The sequence below is a fragment of the Sminthopsis crassicaudata genome, chromosome 5 (assembly GCF_048593235.1).
Source record: "Sminthopsis crassicaudata isolate SCR6 chromosome 5, ASM4859323v1, whole genome shotgun sequence".
Lineage (NCBI taxonomy): Eukaryota > Metazoa > Chordata > Mammalia > Dasyuromorphia > Dasyuridae > Sminthopsis > Sminthopsis crassicaudata.
Genome location: NC_133621.1, coordinates 7044241 through 7064206, shown reverse-complemented (window position 1 = coordinate 7064206; position 19966 = coordinate 7044241). Strand labels below are relative to the sequence as shown.

Sequence of the window (19966 nt, the reverse complement as noted above, 5' to 3'; positions counted from 1 at the left end):
TGCTGATAGAGTTGGGATAGAGTTTCTACAAAACAGTATGGAATCATAATAGAAAGATCACTCAGCTACAAAGATCCTTTGACTCCATGATGACATATTAGGATCTCTTCTCTCTCTCTCTCTCTCTCTCTCTCTCTCTCTCTCTCTCTCTCTCTCTCTCTCTCTCTCTCTCTCTCTCTTCTCTCTCTCTCTGTCTCTCTGGCTCTCTCTCTCTGTCTGTCTCTCTCTGTCTCTGTCTATCTTTCTCTGTCTCTCTCTCTCTCTCTCTCTCTGTCTCTCTCTCTGTCTGTCTCTCTCTCTCTCTCTCTCTCTCTCTCTCTCTCTCTCTCTCTCTCTCTCTCTCTCTCTCTTTCACTCCTTCCTATCCCAGACATCCAAGAAAGAGAGAAAAGTTCTATATAAGGAAAAATATTCATAGCAGTGATTTTTCTTTTACTAAAGAGAGGGAAATAAAGTGTGTACCCTGATTAGGTAATGATGGAACAAATTGTAGCATGTTAGTATAATGTGATTTCAGAGTTAGACAAAATGGCTATGAAGAATTCAGAGATGTTCATAAAGACCTTTGTTACTTGATGCAGAATGAATTGAACAGGGGAGGCAAGTTCAAAATAGCCACACTCGGGGAAAAAAGAAAACAAACTCCAACAATATTAAAAGAGATTGGAGCCCTCATCCATGTAGATGCCAGTATTGACTTTAATCAATGAGTTCTCAAGCATTTATTAACTGCTTACTTTGTACCAGTCCTGGGAATATAGAAACAAAAAGGAAGTTACACTGTTCCAGGGAGAGACAATACGTAATTATAAGTGTATACATAGTATAGTCAAGATAAATACAAAGTAGTTTTGTATTGCTACTTGAGGGAAGGCTGATACTTAAGTTTGCATTTCTCCTCTCAGTAGAGGGATGGCGGACTGCGCTTGGAACATGAGATACTCTTGCCGGAAGTGGTCAGTGTGTTTGTTCTGTGTTACAAAGAGTAGTTCCCTTGGAAGTGGAGGAAGAGTCATTGAGAAATAGATATCAATAAAGTATTTCTTAAAGTTGGGAAGTTGCAATACGATCATAAATAGGCCATAACCCATTGGTATTTGTGCCTAATGGGAGAAGGGGGCCATAAAAGATGATGTAGGATTCCTTTGACCAGAAAGGCAAGTGGGCCAGTCAGGAAGAGACACCAGAAGAATGGCCTGAGTCGAAACAGAACCTCTGGTCATCTGATCATTTCTTTTGATAGTGGGCCACCCAAATGATCCCTTAATATCAAACTCTCTCATGGAAGAAAGACAGATCAGAGACCCTTCTTAAACCATCTTTGGCTGGACTGGTTTGGAGCTTAGGCAATCAGCATCACACCATCTTGCTCCTCCTGATTTTCAAGCGGAAGCGTCGGCCATGTGGTAACACTTGAATGGCCTGAATCATCTGGCAGACGTTAATACACACTCGTGAAAATGATTTGCAATATCCCACTTTTCCCCTGTGGCTTGAACAACTTTAAATTTTTCACTTTTTGAGATGTGAAACTTGAAAACCCTGCCTTTTATGATTTGGTTCCCTGACTGTTTTGTCTTATATTATTTGACAGGTGTATTTTCTGGATTCCCAAAATGTGTCATTGAGCGAAAAAATGAAAGAAGTGATGGAAATGAAGGATTTTGCAAAGGAAGCAAAAAACCAAAATGTTTTCTTCTATGGGGTTCTCATCTACTTTACACAGGTATGTGGCTTCTCTTCTCTACCTTTGGAAGATTAATGGTTGGGATTCTTAAAGAATATAAGGTTGAAATGACATTTAAACATTTTTGGCCGTAACTTGACTTGTCTGCTCATGTTTTACTTTCAGGAAAGTCTCTTGTCTAGAGGCCAAAAAATGTCATTGTTTTGATTAGGACAGGAAAAAAAAAAAACAGAAAATGAATAAATACTCAAAATATGCACATATGAATAGGAGAGCATATATTCTTCCAAGCTAGTTTAGGAATGTTGACAGATTGACCTCTCCTACATGTAATGTTAAATGTACTGATAATTGAGCTTGATTTGTTCCCTTCCCACACCACCTCTGAATCCCTTCTTCCCTCCTCTGGTATTGTTCCACCATTAATCGATGCTTGGTATTTAGGCAACAAAAGGATGGAAAATAGGCCTAGGAACAAAGCGCTTCCATGCCTCCAGCAGGAGCCAATAAGTTTGTTGGAGTCAGTTACTGTTGTAACTGGGGAAAGCTGTCTCCAGTAAAGCATCTGGAGAACCTGCCCTGTTTGTCCAGGCAGAGGATGGCTTTGCTCCCAGTGCGCTTATATCATTATTTGTTCTTCAGAAAGCTTGATGGTTTCCTAGAGGCAATGGGGAATCAAGCAAGTGAAGTATCTCACTGGCCTTTGGATAAAAGGGACTTAGGGTAAACAGTTTGGGGAATGGCAGGTGTTTGTGGCTGATGGATCGTAGCTGTTGTTGGTCATAAAATATTTTAAGGACCTCTTCAAAATCAGAATGGTCGTTCTTTTTTGAACAGGGGTCATTGAAATAGAATTTGTCTTTTCTAGCTCGGCTTAAGCCTTTTTTTCCTTTTCCTTTCCTTTTTCTTTTTAGCCCTTTTCAATTTTTTAGTTTCCTTTTACTCACAGAAGATGATAAAATTTTAGGTTGTCTATTAATATGATTATCCCACTTTGCTTCTGTGTGTTCAAGACCATGTGCAATTAAAAAAAAAAAAGAGATGACAGTAGATAAAAAGGCAAGTCTTTAGAAAGCAGCAGGGAATTTGTGTGGGTGTTCATTGTGTCTTAAAGAAGAGAAAAAGACAATCTTTGAATCTAGGAGGAGGATTAAAACTGACTTGTTTAATTCCCTGGGTTGAACTGACTCCTCCTAGGAAAATCAGCAGCCCCTTTTCCCCTGGGGACCTTACATATTCATGTTAAGTTTCAATGGGTTTTAAAGGAGAATTGTACACCAAATATTTCTTGAGTGTGATACTCTTACCACTGAGGCAAATCTGAGAACAATTATCGAAACATAAAGCTGGAAGAATCACTGAAATTGGTCACTAGTCATGACTTCTCTGAGGAGGGCAATGGGCTTGGCTGTAGTATCCCATAAAATAGGGAAAATGCCAAATAGCCCTTCACCCTGGGAAGCCCCCTTCTGCTCCCTGCTTCCATGGTAATGGTAGCAGGTGGTACAAAAAGCTGGTATTGGGTGCTAAATAGTTGAGAAAGTATGAGATAATTTGATTATATTTTGCTTTATATGAAATTTATATTCAAATGATTTATTCTTAACTTAATATTTAAAAGTAATACAGCCAATTAAGATTACTTTGCAACTATCATTTAAATAAGTGAATTTCCATGCTCAAAATATTGTATTTTTCATTTTCTTCCTCTCTTTCCACCAAAGATTCTTGGAATGTTTCAGTTCATTTCCTCTTCTTCCTGTGGAGTCATACTTGTCATATACTGGTTTTTCTGGTTCTTTTCCCCTCCCTTGGCTTCTTTGCTAATATAGAAAGATCTGTCTCTATATTTCTTGTTTATTGATATTAATGTCAAAGTCCACAGCCATTCTTTCATGGTTCTGCATTCAGATTATTTGCCCAATGGCATCTTGTATTCTTTCTATTTTTTAATCATTTGCTAATCCAGAACTTTATTGAACATGTGTCTTTTCCCTTCTCCTGTGACTTCTTCAAAGATAACTGTAGTTTGGACACAGGTTGTTCTTAGGAAGATTTTGCAGAGACAGAAAAGAAGGATTAGGGGGAAGCAGTTAGTGATTTTACTGATGGCACTTTTCTCTGCCCTAGTAGTAGTATCCAAGACTCCCCCCGCCAATCCCACAAGCATTTGACATTTTCCAGATGCCTGATCATAATTCCAGTGGTAGAAGGGACTTTAAAGGCCATCTAATCCACACACTCCCTTTTCTAGAGGGGGCAACTTGAGATCCAGGAAAGGAAAATGATTTGCCTAAATTCACACAGTGATTAGCCATGGCCAGATCATCAGCATCCAGAGCTGGTGCGTTTCCTGCGGTGTCATCCTTCAATACCATTGTGGTTCAATTTTGTTCCCTCTGGCAAAGAACTGCAGGTATTCTTGGACTAGTCCTATCTGTTTTTCCTTTGTTTTCTTTAGTGCTCTTAGCATTTCTTCATATAGTGCATATTGAATTGCAATGTTGGAGTGGAAAATGTGGTAATTTTACCATCAACGAGGAAGAAAATCATTCTATATTTCGACACATCCTTCCCTTCAGTGTTCTTCCTTCTCCTTTCAGCTGCATCCTGACCAAACTTAATCGAGTCACTTATCAGCTATTCTGTATATCTCTTCTTCTATTCCACCATTTCAATCAGTCAACAGTCATTTATTTAGTACCTGTTGCATACCAGACACGAAATTAAACCATGGAGATACAAAGAAAAGGCAAAAAAATATCCCTCACTAGAAGGAACTCACATTTTAATGGGACAGAAAACATGAACATAGCTAGGGACATAGAAAATACATGGCAGTCTAATGTGGAGAAAGCCAAGAGATGATATAGAAGCCTGGATTTGGATAAGATCAGGCTAAACCTGGCTTGTGGTTTACCCTCATGCTGGAGTTGGGTCCAGTTTTCTGGTGTTGGGGAGAGGGGATGAAGGAAAAACCCTAAGTGGAGAAACCCTAAGTGGAGTAAAAAGTTGGGTAGATACTGTGAGGGAGCCTGCGTTACATTACAGTGAGTATATAGTATTGAAAGAGGCTTTGGGACTTTCAAATTTTCCTCAAAGTTCTTCCTCTCCCAACATTTTGCCCTTTTTGTTCATTCAGCCTCAAACTTAGCCATCCTCCCAACTTAATAAGATGCTATTAGATTTAATCAATCAGTGAGCATGTATTAAAGGTCTGCCATGTGTCATTGGAAATTTACCATGCAGGAGCCATTAGAGAGAGACAGACAGAGAGAAAGAGAGAGACACACACACACACAGAAGGAGGGAGGGAGGGGGAAAGAGAGAGGGGGGCAGAGAGAGAGAGGGGGAGGTGGGGGAAGGGGAGAAATTTCTAAACTGCCAAGTTGCAAAGGAGATTCCAACCTGTACTAGTAGAGAGATGATGATGGACTCTGGTTTATCATGGAAGGACCATCTCTGTGAAGGCAAAGAGACTCATGATCAGGTTTTCTACGGGGTGACTATATTTATCTTGATGACTTTCCAAGACGGACTGTGAAGTCACTGTTGAGTGATGAATCCTCTCCTTTGGTTAAGGGGATATCCACGCCAGTGGACTCACCGAGGCTTGGGGTTTTGAAGGAGATTAGTCATGAGTATCCATGTCAGTATTTAGAGAGAACTTCAAAAGATGAAAAATGTGAAAGAAACTCTAAAATTTAATTATACAAAAAGGCAAATATCAACAGATAACATTTGGAAACCATTTGGTCATTGTTATATTCGTCATTTGGACTCATTGATTTCTGATAGAGCCAAACATGAATGAAACTTGGCATCTGAGGATCTGGAAAGAAAATCAACTCTGTCATCTTTGTCAGAGGCACTTGGCCTGAAACAGATTAAAATATAATTTCAACAAGATAAATAAAAACTCTATAAAATATAGATAACTTTGTATTTTAAAATTAAGTTGATACACAGCCTGTGGGAATCCATGTACACGGGTTTGTGAGCAGTTGTTTCTATTTGAGCCACTTGATTAGAAGTCAGTCACTCTATCTCTTTGGTCTCAATTTCCCCATCTTTAAATGAGAAAATTCTTGTAGGTGGTCTTCTAAGAATCCTCATCACTGTAGTTTTGAGTTTCTTTGTTTTGCCCTTTTTATTTACTGTGCTGGGCCCTAGAAGGCACTCAGTAAATGATCTCTGATTCATTGTTCAGTTAGATGATGAGTTTAGTCTGGATTTGACAAGGAGGAAGAATTTGGGCTGGAAGACAATTATGAAGTACTTCCAACTTGCTCCTGACAGCAGATCCAGCTTTTCTACTTCTATTATTTTTTTTTTTTATTATAGCTTTTTATTGACAGTACATATGCATGGGTGATTTTTCAACATTGTCCCTTGCACTCATTTCTGTTCCAACTTTTCCCTTCCCTTCCTCCACCCCCTCCCCTAGATGGCAGGCCTATTTCTATTAGTTTTTAATGCTACTTTATTGTAGGGAAATGTGGAACACCATAATTTTAGCCTTTGATGTAAGAGCCCTTTAAATGAGTGGCGCCACAGTGCATCGGGAGATTCCCCCAGGAAGTAATTTCTGTGGATATTAGGACTGCCTTGTAGGTGGGATCTTGACCACATTGAGATAGCTTTGTAATGAGTGACTCTCTCGCTGATTGGCTGTGTGTGTGACCTCACAGGCCCTTTATAAGCCCACTGCACGCAGCAGTCGCTCTCTTCACCCTGGCTCCCTAGCCTGGGTGGCCAAGCCGAGATGGGTAGCCAAAAGAGGTAAGGCTTTTGGTGGTGAACACGTGGGTCTTCTGACCAGGTGTTCACTTGGGAACCAACAAGTCAGGGCATTATGTGAGTAGGTATAATAAAGGCTTTTAAGATTACACGTGGCTGTTCTTGAGCGCGCTACCGGTTATTAAGCTATAGATTCAAGAGATCGTGGCCAGAGACCTTTGAAGGCCTCAGAGGAGGCGAGCTGGGTAGAGTTCACACTGCTAAGCACAGTGGTCAAAGGTCCTCTGTTGGGCCTACGGCAGACTAGTAATTGTAACTGACAGAGGGGACGTTACACTTTGAAAAGTCACAATTATAGGTAACCCCGAGGTGACCAGAAGCATATGGCAGGTCAGCCTTAGGAAGAGGCTGCAGCATCTTATTAGTCACTCACTTCTTCATGAAATCATGTGAAAGAGATTAATGATTAGAGAGGGAGGTGGTCCACTGAGGATGGAGAGCCTATAGCTTTCCTAACACATTCTTAAAAGATCTGGAAGAAGAATGGGAGAGAATTTATGAGAAGTGACTTGCAAAAGTATCACACAGGAGGAGAAAGCTTGGCTGGATTGCAGGCTATGCCCTTGAAGGGGAATCCACTTGACTTAGAAATACATCCCTATTTTGAAATATGGAGTGGTGAGAGGACACACATAGAGAAAGTGGACCAAGTTGATTTTGTATCACTCTTGATAAGAAGGATAATAGCTGATTTTGGCTAATAATCTCTCATATGTCCTTGATCAGATGAAAGGGGTTGTCCTCTGCTGCCTAAATCGCACCAATCTTGTGTATTTAAGGTGATGTCCAATACTTATAGGTCTCTAGGAGGTTAAAACTTTTCCCCAATGAATGAAGAGAAAGGTATGGAAAACAATGAATTGGGACTATCAGTTAGATGCCCTAAGGAGCTCTTGTTTTCTATGCCAGCATCTGGATGGTGGGGAGAAAAACAAGATGCCTCCATCTTGGAGTGTCACATGGTTTGTTCTGGGTCATCTAGATATCGTCATTCTCCCAGTGGGAGAACATGTGAGTGTTTTCTCTCAAAAGAGCCGAACACAGATGAAGTCCATCAACAATCTTAGTAATGAGCTTAGACTGGGCAAGTCTCATTTTTGTGACTGTCGTGATGTGGAGTGAGCTTGGCTGATTTACTAAACACACAATTCTTTCCTTGGCACAGAGGACCCTGTGGCATTCACATAAAACATCCCAAACTGAGTCTGTTTACCAAAACCCCTAGGACCTTACTCATATCAATCATGATTTTTGATGTGGAAATGATTAGAAGAACCAAATATTTTTCACTTTCAAAATCATTTGTTTGTTATTGTGAATTAGTCATTTCTTATACACACTTGGGGGAAAGTATGAAGGTCAACAAAGATAAGGTTTGTGAAAATAACTTTTTCAGACTGGTAGAAAATCAGGATCTGTTTCCTTTTTATTTTTGATCAGGATTGAAAATATCCTTTTCCTTTTTCTTGCCTTTCCCCTTCTATCTCCTATCTTTTCTAGAGCATGTTGACAAATGAAACGTCTCACAATGTTGCAGTGTTGCAATATCAGTCTGTCTTTGAGATCTTTCAAGAAAACAATTTTCTTACCCTCTATACTATGAAAGAATAGTAATTATCATGTTTGCCTTACCATCTGGATCCTTGATTGACAAAAGAGAGCCAGTTTTTCTAAGGAAATGTAATGCTGTAGAGGAACAAGGTGGCACCTAGACTCTGGGACATATATTGCCTTGGCCACATAGAAGGCCTGGCTAGGGAGGATGTCGAGAGAATGGAGACTCGAAATTCAAAACTCAGATAATTTTTTTAAAAATCGACATCTGGCAAAATCTGTGCGAAACACATTCATTTAATTTATGCTGATCTTTCCTAGTTAGTCATTTTATGGGTGAGAGAGGAGAAATTAAGACTCATATTTGATCTTCACACCCCTCTCTGGTCTCCAGACTTCTACCCCCACCCTTCTTCTTTCCTCCAGGTTCCTTCAGCCAGCTGTTCAGCTGCTAATTTTCACACAAAAATATTCCTGTTCCCTTAACTACATATCTTTGCACAATTGATGACACTGCTAGAATTCTCCTGTATTGGGTTTCTTAGACATGAACCCAAATTGAAGACAGTTAAAACTTGAAAACAACAACAAAAAATAAAGTTTGTCTCAATCAGTTCCACTGGGAATCCCATCTAGGTTTTTGACAGAGGACAGTCACCTTGAAGTAAGTTTAAAAAAAAAAAAAGTCACCCTTGCGGATCCGGGAGATGCAATTAATTCTTGACATGTCAGTTTGTATGGAGAAAGCAGTGAGCTTGCCTAGCTTCTCATGATTCCCTTTTGATGGGTTTCAAGGACTTTGCTTATTCGGGCTTTGGGCTTCCTGTCCCAGAATGCACAGTGCCAATTATCAGCTCGGACTGGAGGAAGGAACCCTGGGTGGCCAAGCATCTTGTCTGCACTGATGCCTTCCAAGAACATGCTAGATAAGCCTGGTCAGGGAAACATGGCTTTTTTATAGAGATGAGAAGGGTTCCTACCCATGATGCTGCATGCTGCCACTCGCTGGAATCACAGAGTTCAGATGGCCCTAACACCGCGTAACCTTTGCAGCTGGAGAAGGCAGCTCCTCCTCTGCCACAAGCCTTTCTATGGTGTCCCCTGTTCTAAATGTATGAGGAGGTTCAGATCTCTATCTTTTATTTTTAAAAAATCAGACTACTACAGCTCTCTGACCATCTGTTTATGGCTTTCAGATGGAGGAACGAACAAAAGCCTCCTAGCAGGAACCTGCCTCCCAAGACATGTTTATTTTTTTTTTTCACTGTTAAAGGACTTGTGGACTCAGTACTTTTAACCAAAGAACTCCTATGTGTCCCACAGTGTGCTCAGTGCCTACTATGTGCCAGACACTGTGCTCAATGCCTACTGTGTGTCCTACACTGTGTTCAGTGCCTACTGTGTATCAGACACTGTGGTCAGTCAGTGCCTACTGTGTGTCTCACACTGTGCTTAGTGCCTACTTTGTGTCCCACAGTGTGCTCAGTGCCTACTGTGTACCAGACACTGTGCCCTGTGCCTACTATGTGCCAGACTCTGTGCTAAAGGCTTAGTAGACATTACTTCCTTTGATCCTCACAGCAATCCTAGGGAAAGTGTGGAATGTGGAAAGCCTCTTCTTCCTAACTCCACCACCTGCTCTCTTCTCACTCTCTTGCTTTTCTTTACTGAAACAGAGAGAACTCTGTTGGATTTTTTAAGGGATTTTGACTCAAGTGCCATCCACCGACTTCCTTCCAAGGTAAATGTAATCCGCTTCTTCCGATTTTTCCCGATGATTCACTTGCTTTGGACTCTTCCTTTTATTTCTGAAGTCTGAGGGGCGGCGGTGAGTTTTTCTAGACATGCTAGTGTTTGGTTTAATTGGACCGATTTTTCCTCTTTCCTTAATCCCTTTGTTAAACTCCTGACTTCATTTTTAGTACTTTTTGTGGCAATTAAGGGATTTGGATACTTTGAGGGTGGTCTCCTTCTTATTTGGGGAAGCTTTCCATTATCACAGAGAAAACCTCTGACAGTCTCTTTTTAATATTTATCTATCTATTCATAAAGAAAAAAAGATCATCTCAAGAGAAGTTTTTTTTCAAATAAATACAGCTCTAAGTTCTTAAATTAGTTTATAAAGATACAAATTGCATTTTCTTTAAATAGTAATTTTCAGATAGAAGAATGGTAAAAAAAAAAAAATACATCCTTTGTCCATTTCCCTAAGAATAAAGGTATCCCCTCTCCAGGAACTAATCCATGTGTTTGAAACTTGGTGAAAATGGGAGCCTGGCTTTCAGATTGACCAGAGAGATTTAGAGTGGCCATTTTCTCAATTCAGGTGTTGGAGCAAGACATTATTTATCTCTCAATGCTTTAGGATGTCTCTGACCAGAAGGGGTGGATTTACACTGTTAGAGGACAGTTGGTCATCGAGGAGCTGGCGTTACTAATGGAAATTCAAGGCCCAGCTCCGCGCCCCAGGGAGGGGGCGTATAATTGCACGATGTGATATATTTGATAATGACTATGCTGTAGCGCCCTGGTCTTTCTTTATTACTGTAGATATATAGTATTATATGATGTGATATGTGTGTGTTGTGTGTGTGTGTTTGTGTGTGTGTGTGTGTGTGTGTGTGTGTGTGTGTGTGTGTGTGTATGTATGTATTTTGGCTGAGGCAATTGGAGTTAAGTGACCTTGCCCAGGGCCACATCGCTAGGAAGTGTTAGTGGTCTGAGATCAAATTTGAACTCGGGTCCTTCTGAATTCAGGACTGGTGCTCTATCTACTATGCCATCTAGCTGCCCCCGTAATATTTTTTCCTATATATATAAATTTTTTTTTTAATGACAGAACATATGCATGGGTAATTTTTCAATACTGTCCCTTGTACTCACTTCTGTTCCAACTTTACCCTCCTTCCCTCCACCCCCTCCCCTAGATGGCAGACAATCTCATACATGTTAAACATGTTAAAATATATCTTAAACACAATATACGTGTACATATTTATACAGTTCTCTTGTTGCACAAGAAAAAATGGATTCAGAAGGTAAAAATAACCTGGGAAGAAAAATAAAAATGCAAGCAGTCTACACTCATTTCCCAGTGTTCCTTCTCTGGTTGTAGCTGATTCTGTCCATCACTGATCAATTGGAACTGAATTGGATCTTCTCATTCCCGAAGATATCCACTTCCATCAGAATTGATCCTCATGTAGTATTGTTGTTAAAGTGTATAATGATCTCCTGGTACCATTTAATATTTTTTAAAGAAAAAAAAAAGAAGAAAAAGTAGCAAAAGCAATCAATACATTAAAGAAGATTGGTCTGTGCTTATGGATCTCTGCAGGGAGATGGTGATAGTAGCAAGGGAGGTGGAAGTTCACATCTTCTCTCTTTTTGTAGTCCATGCTGGTTCTTTGAGATTCAACAGCATTTCCCTCTGCTGCTTTGTGATGATTGTGCTTTCCATTTGCATTGTTATAGCTGGTGCGTTTATTTTTTATTTTGTTTTATTATTTTATTTTCATTGGCCCGGCTCTGGTGACTTTTATGCTGACTGCCTCTGTTCATGCAGTTCTTCCCCCCTTTTCTGGATTCATGACATTCATTGTTTCTTACAGCAATCCACAATAAACTACATTCCCATCCCACAATATGTTGTTTAGTCTTTCTCTAATTGATGGGCATCTGCTTTTGTTATCCCTTAGTTTTTTTTTTTTCTTTTTAGGACCTTTGTCACTGTCTTGTCCCCCCTCACATATTTGCTCATGTCACCTTCTTTGGTCCATCTGGATTCTTTTGGCTGCTTCTTTTTATCACCATGTGAAGCCATGATAGAAAATTGAATTGATTCAACTCAGCACCTTTTATTACATTCTTACTATGAGTGAAGAACAGTGCTAGACACTAGGAAAACACACAGAATGTGCCATGTTACAGCATGTGAGGGTGAGATCAATATAATCTGTATCTGTGATGGGGGGAGTGTGAGGCCTAGGATAAACTGAGGTTCAGAAGCTTCCTCTTAGAGAAGACTTCATGAAGGAGATGGTCTCTGAACTTAGCTTAGAATGAAGAGAGAGAGAGGAGAGAGAGAGAGAGAGAGAGAGAGAGAGAGAGAGAGAGAGAGAGAGAGAGAGAGAGAGAGAGAGAGAGGGAGAGAGACACCTAGCTGAGCAGAGAGAAGGTGGGAATCCCTTTGAGGTATGGTCATGGAGTCAGGGGATGATTTTTTGTGCTCAGATACAACAGATCTCCCACTGGATAAGATCATAAGGTGAAGGGAGGAAAGAAGATAAAATCAAGCCTGTTACCCTGACCTGCTTCCTGCCATTAACATAGACAGACATATTTATACAAAAAAAAAATCCCAGAAGAAATCTTATTAAAATGATTTTCTCCCTGTTGCTTGACGTCCTGTTTAAGAGGTTCAGGCCACGTCTACAGGAAGTCATTGTTCATTTTCTTGTCCATGTAGACTAGCTGCATTTGGATTAACTTTGTGTTTTGCCCCCTTGTTGGAGCCTGGAGATAATACCCACATCTCCAAGACTGGGCCTGCTGGACACAATCACTGGCAGAAGCCGCCATGATGGAAAGGCTTTGAGAGCAGGTCTGGTAAGAGATTGGACCTGGTTTCCAAAACCAACTGAGAGCCCAATTTAGAGGGACCCCTCACCCAGCTGACTGGTTTTCAGCCATGCTGACTCAATGACTTACAACTAAAGGACAGGAGAGTTGGGCTGTATGTTACAGAGAGAGAGCTAGAGAGGACCCTCAAGACCGTTGAGTCCAGATGAAGAAGCAGAGCTAGAATGACTTATTCTTGTATCTGAAGTAGGATTTGAACTCAGACTTTTCTCCTCTAAGTTACAATGTGGAAGAAGGGAATATTGACACTGGTGAAATCATCATTGAAACATTGAAGGTCACTATCAACTAGTTAGTAAAATAAATAAAATAACATAATTAGCCTGTCTCTCTACTGAAGTTGTGGGTGATTTCTTCGAAATTACCTTCCATTTGGTCTGGGTTTTTCTTGTACTTTTTTGTTTTAAATTGATTGTTCTCTCCATTAGACTGTGGTCTTCTTGAAGGGAGCGCCATGTTTGTATTCCCAGGGCCTGGCCCCTTGTCTAGGACAGAGAAGGTGTTTCAGAAACACTTGTTGCCTTGAGTTCACAGAAGTGAAGTGAATGAAATTTCTCCTGTTAGCCATCTGGGGCCTTTGCCACTGAGCCACAGGCCTGAGCTGCTTTTGCCGTAGAGGAAGAAGCATTGATTTTCTTGTGCCTGTGATGGATTGACTTTGCCCTGCCCATGGTGCAAAGCACTGGGATAACTTAGTTTTTATTCTCTCTGGAGCCAAATGGTTTTAGTTTTGAGAGGCCCGAATTTTTATCATAGACTGGGTTTTGAAAATTACAAGATGGAATCTTTGAGGTGGGACAGGACATAGGAATGGGGGGAGAGTGAGTGAATGGGGGATATTTTTTGATGAATGTTTTCTATTGATTTTTATACTGAATTTGATCCAAGTCTAATTTCTGAATAAGTTCTCTGCAGGAGGTAAGAGTCCGGCCTAATGAGAGACAATCTCATTGAAGTTTGAGCTCATTTAAATTTCTAAATATTTTCCTGTGATCTGACTAAATCGATTTCACTAGGCATTCAGGAGATGCATACTGTGTGCCAGGAATATCCAGATGAAATAAGATACAGGCCTTGTTGTCAGGGAGTGAAATTTAGTCAGGCATCAGGATGATTCACTGTAGTACAAATTACCAAGGGGTAGAGCCCCGTATCATATCTCGCATCACCTCTCAAGCCAACAGCCCATGGTGTTGGAAGCATTTTAATGTAGGAGATGTTCTTTCCAAATTCACTAAAAAATGTCCTCCCCAATGGCCTTCCTCTAGTGATGATATATTAGGATTGCTTGTCACCAGAAAACAGAATGATGGGACCGGATGTTTGGAGATGCTGAGGAATCGGCCCATGACCCAATTGGTACTTTGAGGCTCTCACCAGTCACCTCTCCTTATGGCTCTAAGGACCATTTAGGAGAGAGCGAGAGAGGATACAAAAAAGGACAAATTTGCCTCATTTAGGAATCAGTTCCTATTAATTAGAGTTATACAGAAAAGAACTGGGCTTCCTCCAACAGGGCATTGTTGAAATACAAATGAGCAAGATGACTTGACCAGGGATATTCTGATAGAGCCACAATTTCAATTGGATCCTTTGACTCCAGGTCACCTTGATCTTCGGTCTTCATAATTCTTGGGAACAGTCGGCTGGGTAGGTGACTTGGAGTTCTAGCTTTAATTTCTCTGAAAAAGTGTGGAGTAAGCGGGACTTTTGGCAGCACAACAACCTTTGCATTTAGAAATGGAGGGATCATGCTTCGGGCCCTAATTTTTGATTAATTCTTGCTTAGGGCTTTTGGATGCTGAAGCATTTTAAATTAATTTTGCTCTGCCTCTTGGACTTCTGCCTTTAAGACAAGGAGCTTCCTTTGGGCTCAGCTCGAGGGCCTCTGGTTTTTCTGATCCCTATTAATCTTATGTTTTCAGATTACTTTGGATCTTTGCCTCCCACCCAGCCCCCAATTTCTGTTCTCAAGGAGCTTAATATTCTATTGAGAAAAATGATATCCATATATCCATACACTGATAAATAAACCTAAAATCAATCAAGAAGTATTTCTTAAGTGCCTCTTATGTATTGACCATGGGGAGTACTGAGCATGGTCCCAGGCTGTGGTAAGACAAAGATAGAAATAAAATGAAACTTTATTCAAAGAAGATTCGGAGTAACTTCTTGGTGTATGGAAGTCATGAGCCAATTGCACAGGGAGAATCGGGACAAGTTTCATGGAGAAATTAGAAGGAAGCAAGGGTGTTAAGAGACAAGTAAGGAGAAAGGGCATTCTAGGAATGAGGTCTCGGAGACTTGGCATTGTCTATGTGAAAATGCATTTTATGTTTGTAGAATTGAGTCCAGCATCTCACGTCTAGTTCATCCATGGATCGCTCAGATCTGAAGACATTCATGCTTATTTTGAGCAAAGACCTGCCTTACGCAGAAAGCCATTGGGTCTGGGTAGCCATGGGTACTCGATGCTGCTAGATCCCTTAGAATATTGAGGTGCATATGAGTGATATGATTACTGATCATAGAATTTTGGATTTAGATTGCAATGTATGTTGTTATTCAATCATTTTTCAGCTTCCTGATCCCATTTGGGATTTTCTTGGCAAAATACTGGAGTGCCATTTCCTTCTCCAGCTCATTTTGCAGATGAGAAAACTGTGATAAATAGGGTGAAGGAACTTACCTAAGATCTCAGAGCTAATAAGTATCTGAGGCTAGATTTGAGGCCTCCTGACTCTAGACCAGATACTCCATCCATTATGATGCTCCCTAGCTGACCTATAGAATATAGCTTTTAATCTCTGTGTCTATAGATTATAATCTCTCAATATATTCTAGGTATATAGATTATAATCTCTCGATAATTCTTCATATGATATAAATAACATGTAATATCTAGTTTATCAAGTCATATGGGATTATAGATTTAGAATTGTAAGACACCCTCAACCCTCTATTTTTACAAATTAGGAAACTGAAATACAAATAAGCAAGCTGACTTGACCAGTTACTCTGGCAGAGCCACAATTTCAGTCGGAGCCTTTGGCTCCAGATCACCATGATCTTCCGTCTTCTTCTTAATTATGTGTTAACATTTTCTCCCTCTCTTTATGATGCTCTGCATTTATTCTAGCGTTGTAGGTCTGGTAGAGAAATGCTAATAGATGGGAAACTGGGCCCTCCTGGACCGGATAGATGAGGAGAATATGTGGCAATGTTCTCACCGAATGGTCCAACATTGAGTGTCTCCAGATGTTACTTTTAAGATCATCGGCTGCACGATTTTGATACCTCCTTAATAGTTAGGCAGCTGGGCTAAGACACAGCAATCTGCTAAGTGGGCTGCCCTTTGGGAGCTTGGAGAGTCTGTGGATTTGCCATTATCCACTTAAAATGAGCTGGAAGGAAAAATATTTGGTAAACCTTGAGGTTCTCACCAATGACTAATATTGCGGGAAGGGTCAGGATGTGGCTCCATTTGTTTTCTTTTTGCACCTGCCTGGATTTAGCAACTGGAGTAGGAGCAGAAGAATCTAGTCCTATTACTTGTGTGGTTTTGTTTTGTTTTGTTTTGCTTTGAATGTATCAGCTTTAATTGGTTATTTTGATTTTCACTACCACCTTGTTAATCAGCCTCATGAAAGGACCACACATTTGGCCAGAACTGCTTCTTGCGTAGGGAAATTGCCCTTGCCTTTGAGTCCGAGTCTTAATTGGGCTGTGATGCTTGAGTCTAATACTCCCACCATTGTCCAGACATACATGCAAACATACACTCCGTCATACAAGACACATCTGCAAACAACACACACACACACACACACATGCAAGCATCATTGACTTGGTCTCTTTGCAAAGAGCCTATGTGCTTTCTCAGTGCTTTGGGGAAAGGGGAAATGTGAAAGAGTGACTGAAGGCCTAGGCTCAAATCCTCATTATGGAAGGGAAACACCAATTAGGGAAAGCGAGCAAATTGCAAAAATATGTCTTGAGTGATTATATTTGATGGTTTTTAATGAGCTAGGAAATAAACATAGAATTGGAACAGTTTATTAAAACAAGTAGAAGATATATAAAATGTGAATTGTTTCATCTTTAAATCTGTTACCAGTTACCCTGAGATTTTGAGAGTAATGATTTTTTCATCGCATGCAGTTCTGTTATATATTAATAAATATAAAACGTTATGCCCTCTATACAAGGGCAGAAACGTATAATCTTATATTTGCCTTTGGAATAATTTGTACAAAGATGAATTCATCACTTTTTGTCTTAAATTGGAATGAACATGTTAATCACTAAATTGAATGGAGAGAGGGAACCTTTTGAAAAGTCTTAGTGAGTAAAGTAATTGCAATGTAGTACAATGGGCAGGGACTTGGAACTGGCACCAGGGTTTTTTCTGGGTTCTTCTCTTATAGCGGGGCTTATTTCAGGGGTGTTTATATGTTAGTAGATGACAGTGGAGGTCCATTCCAGTTTTCACTCATTTCCTAAGTACCCATCACATAGAGAATGGATGAAAAATTGATGATACACGAATGGATTGGAATAGTTATTCTTCACAAAACGGCTTGGAGGATGGTTTCAGAGAAACCTGAGAAGACGCATGTACTGATTCCAGGTGATGTTAGCAGATCCAGGAGAACAGCTGATACCATGACAGCCTTGCAAAAATAAATAACTTTGGAGTTCTTTAAAACTTTGATCAGACATTGTTGGTGGAACTGTGAATACATCCAGGCATTCTGGAGAGCATTGGAACTGTGCTCAGAAAGTTATCAAACTGTGCATACCCTTTGATCCAGGAGCGTTGCTACTGGGTTTGTATCCAAAAGAGATTTTAAAGAAGGGAAAGGGACCTGTATGTGCAAGAATGTTTGTGGCAGCCCTCTTTGTGGTGGCCAGAAACTGGAAACTGAGTGGATGCCCATCCATTGGAGAATGGCTGAATAAATTGTGGTATAAGAATATTATGGAATATTATTGTTCTGTAAGAAATGACCAGCAGGAGAATTTCAGAAAAGCCTGGAGAGACTGACATCAACTGATGCTGAGTGAAATGAGCAGGACCAGGAGATCATTATGCACTTCAACAACAATACTGTATGATGATCAATTCTGATGGACGTGGCCATTTTCAATAATGAGATGAACCAAATCAGTTCCAATAGAGCAGTAAGGAACTGAACCAGCTACACCCAGTGAAAGAACTCTGGGAGATGACTATGAACCACTACATAGAATTTCCAATCCTCAGGCTAATTGAGCACTATTTCAAAGTCCGATTCTTTTTGTACAGCAAAACAACTGTTTGGGCATGTATACACATATTGTATTTAATTTATATTCTAACATATTTAACATGTATTAGTCAACCTGCCATCTGAGGGGGGGAAGGAGGGGAAAAATTAGAACAAAGGTTTGGCAATTGTCAATGTTGTAAAATTACTCATGCATATATCTGGTCAATAAAATCTATTTAAAAAAAGAATATGGAGGAAAAAAAAAAAACTTTGATCAGGGCAGTGATCAGCTCTGATTTCAGAGGACCAATGTGATGAAGGCTCTGATTTCAGAGGACCAATGTGATGAAAGCTCTGATTTCAGAGGACCAATGTGATGAAAGCTCTGATTTCAGAGACCAATGTGATGAAGGCCTTGCTGCCCATTTACTGACCAAGGGAGGGAGAAGTGTGCAAGAAGAGGCTTTGCTTCCCTCTTTTGTTAGAAGGATTTTAGTTCTTCTTTCAATGCAGAGTAAAAGGAGGGAAAAATAAATGCTTGCTGGCTGAGAAAATTAATAAAAACTATTAGCTATGCCACCATGGACAAATCTCTTAATCTCATTTAGTCACTCTTTTTTCATCTTACTGGGTAATGCATGAAAAACTATTAAACAAATATTGGGTGTTCAGCTATAGGGGATACAGATATTTGCCTCCATCTTCAAGAATCTTACAACCTAATAGGGAAGATGATACACATTGAATTGTCCAGAAAAGAAAATGATCGGGGAGCCATTGATTCCCGAGCTGATCACCCAATCGATAAACATTTATTAAATGCCTACCGTGTTTCAGGTACGGGTACTAAGTATTGATCCAAAGGGAAGTTAATTGGAGTATCCTTTCTAGAAACAATGGCGATTTTGTAGTGTTGTTCTGATTATGGGTCTGGCCTAGTGAACTAGGGCTGGTGAGATATAGAGGACTAGTTGATTTTGCCCTAACTTATTAATCAAGGTACCTCAAATTAGAGCTTTTAAAAAACAAATGGATTCAGGAACTGCTCTGAGTAGAAAAGGGCATACCCTGGGTAATGGGGAAAGCTGGGCTTGCCAGATGTAAAGCATTGTCTCAGGAAAGCCTTTCCTTTTTCAGGCTCATTTTATGTTGTTCTTCCTTCTCCTTCTCTTCTCCCTTCCTTTTCTTCTTCTTCTTCCTCTTTTTTCTTCCTTTTCCTCCTCTACTTTGTTCTCTTCCTTTTCTTCATCTTCTTCTTGCTCCCTCTCCTCTTCTTTTTCATCCTTTTCTTCCTCCTTTTCTTCTTCCATCTCCTCCTCCTCTCCCTGCTTTTTTTTTCTCTCCTTTCTTCTCTGCTTCTTCCCTATTATCATGAACATTTCCATAGTCCATCGAGGTTTGTAAAGACCTTTAAATACATGTGTTCATTCTGATTTGTTCTTCGTGACAATTTTATGAGGTAGGTTTTATTATCTCTTTTTACAGATGAGGAAAACAAATTTACTTTTCTTGTGTTCAAGGAAGCCAAGACAGCTTTCAATGGAGCCCTTTTTCCTTCCTTGTTTTATTGGTGTGTAAGAGATTTCCAGTTTTCCCTAAATCTTGGACCATGGGTCCAAGAAGGCAGAATGGCATTCTTTTTCTCTCTTAAAATAATAATATAACATTTATTGAGTTTGGGGACATTTGGCTTCCACCTTATGCACATTCTCTCATTCGAGTCACAACTGCCCTGGGAGTTTGGGGCTGTCATTTTTCACATTAAGAATGAAAACTTATGGGTTCAAGAGAGTTTAAATGCCTTGCCCAGGGAGACACAGCTAAGTAGTGTTCAAGGCAGGATTTGCATTCATCTCCTTGAGTTCAGTCTGCACTGTATTCCCTGTGTCATGTGACGGCTCTACCATAGTAATGGTCGGGTCATTCAGCATCATGGGAACTACTGTCCCAGAGTCTTATGGATTTCATCTTTCCTTCCCCATGCCCCCTCCCCCTTATCTCTCTTTGCCCCTCATTCCTTCATTTACTTGCA

At 40.2% G+C, this 19966-nt stretch overlaps 1 protein-coding gene across 4 annotated transcripts in view; it reads left to right on the top strand.

The window, feature by feature from the left end:
- The window catches only part of CRPPA (CDP-L-ribitol pyrophosphorylase A), a 261917-nt gene that overhangs the window by 140702 nt on the left and 101249 nt on the right, over positions 1–19966 (top strand). For all 4 annotated transcript variants that reach the window (XM_074266599.1, XM_074266600.1, XM_074266598.1 and 1 more), the window contains exon 9: positions 1595–1726. In XM_074266599.1, the coding sequence (XP_074122700.1) occupies positions 1595–1726 (132 nt within the window). The remainder of the gene's footprint in view (positions 1–1594; positions 1727–19966) is intronic.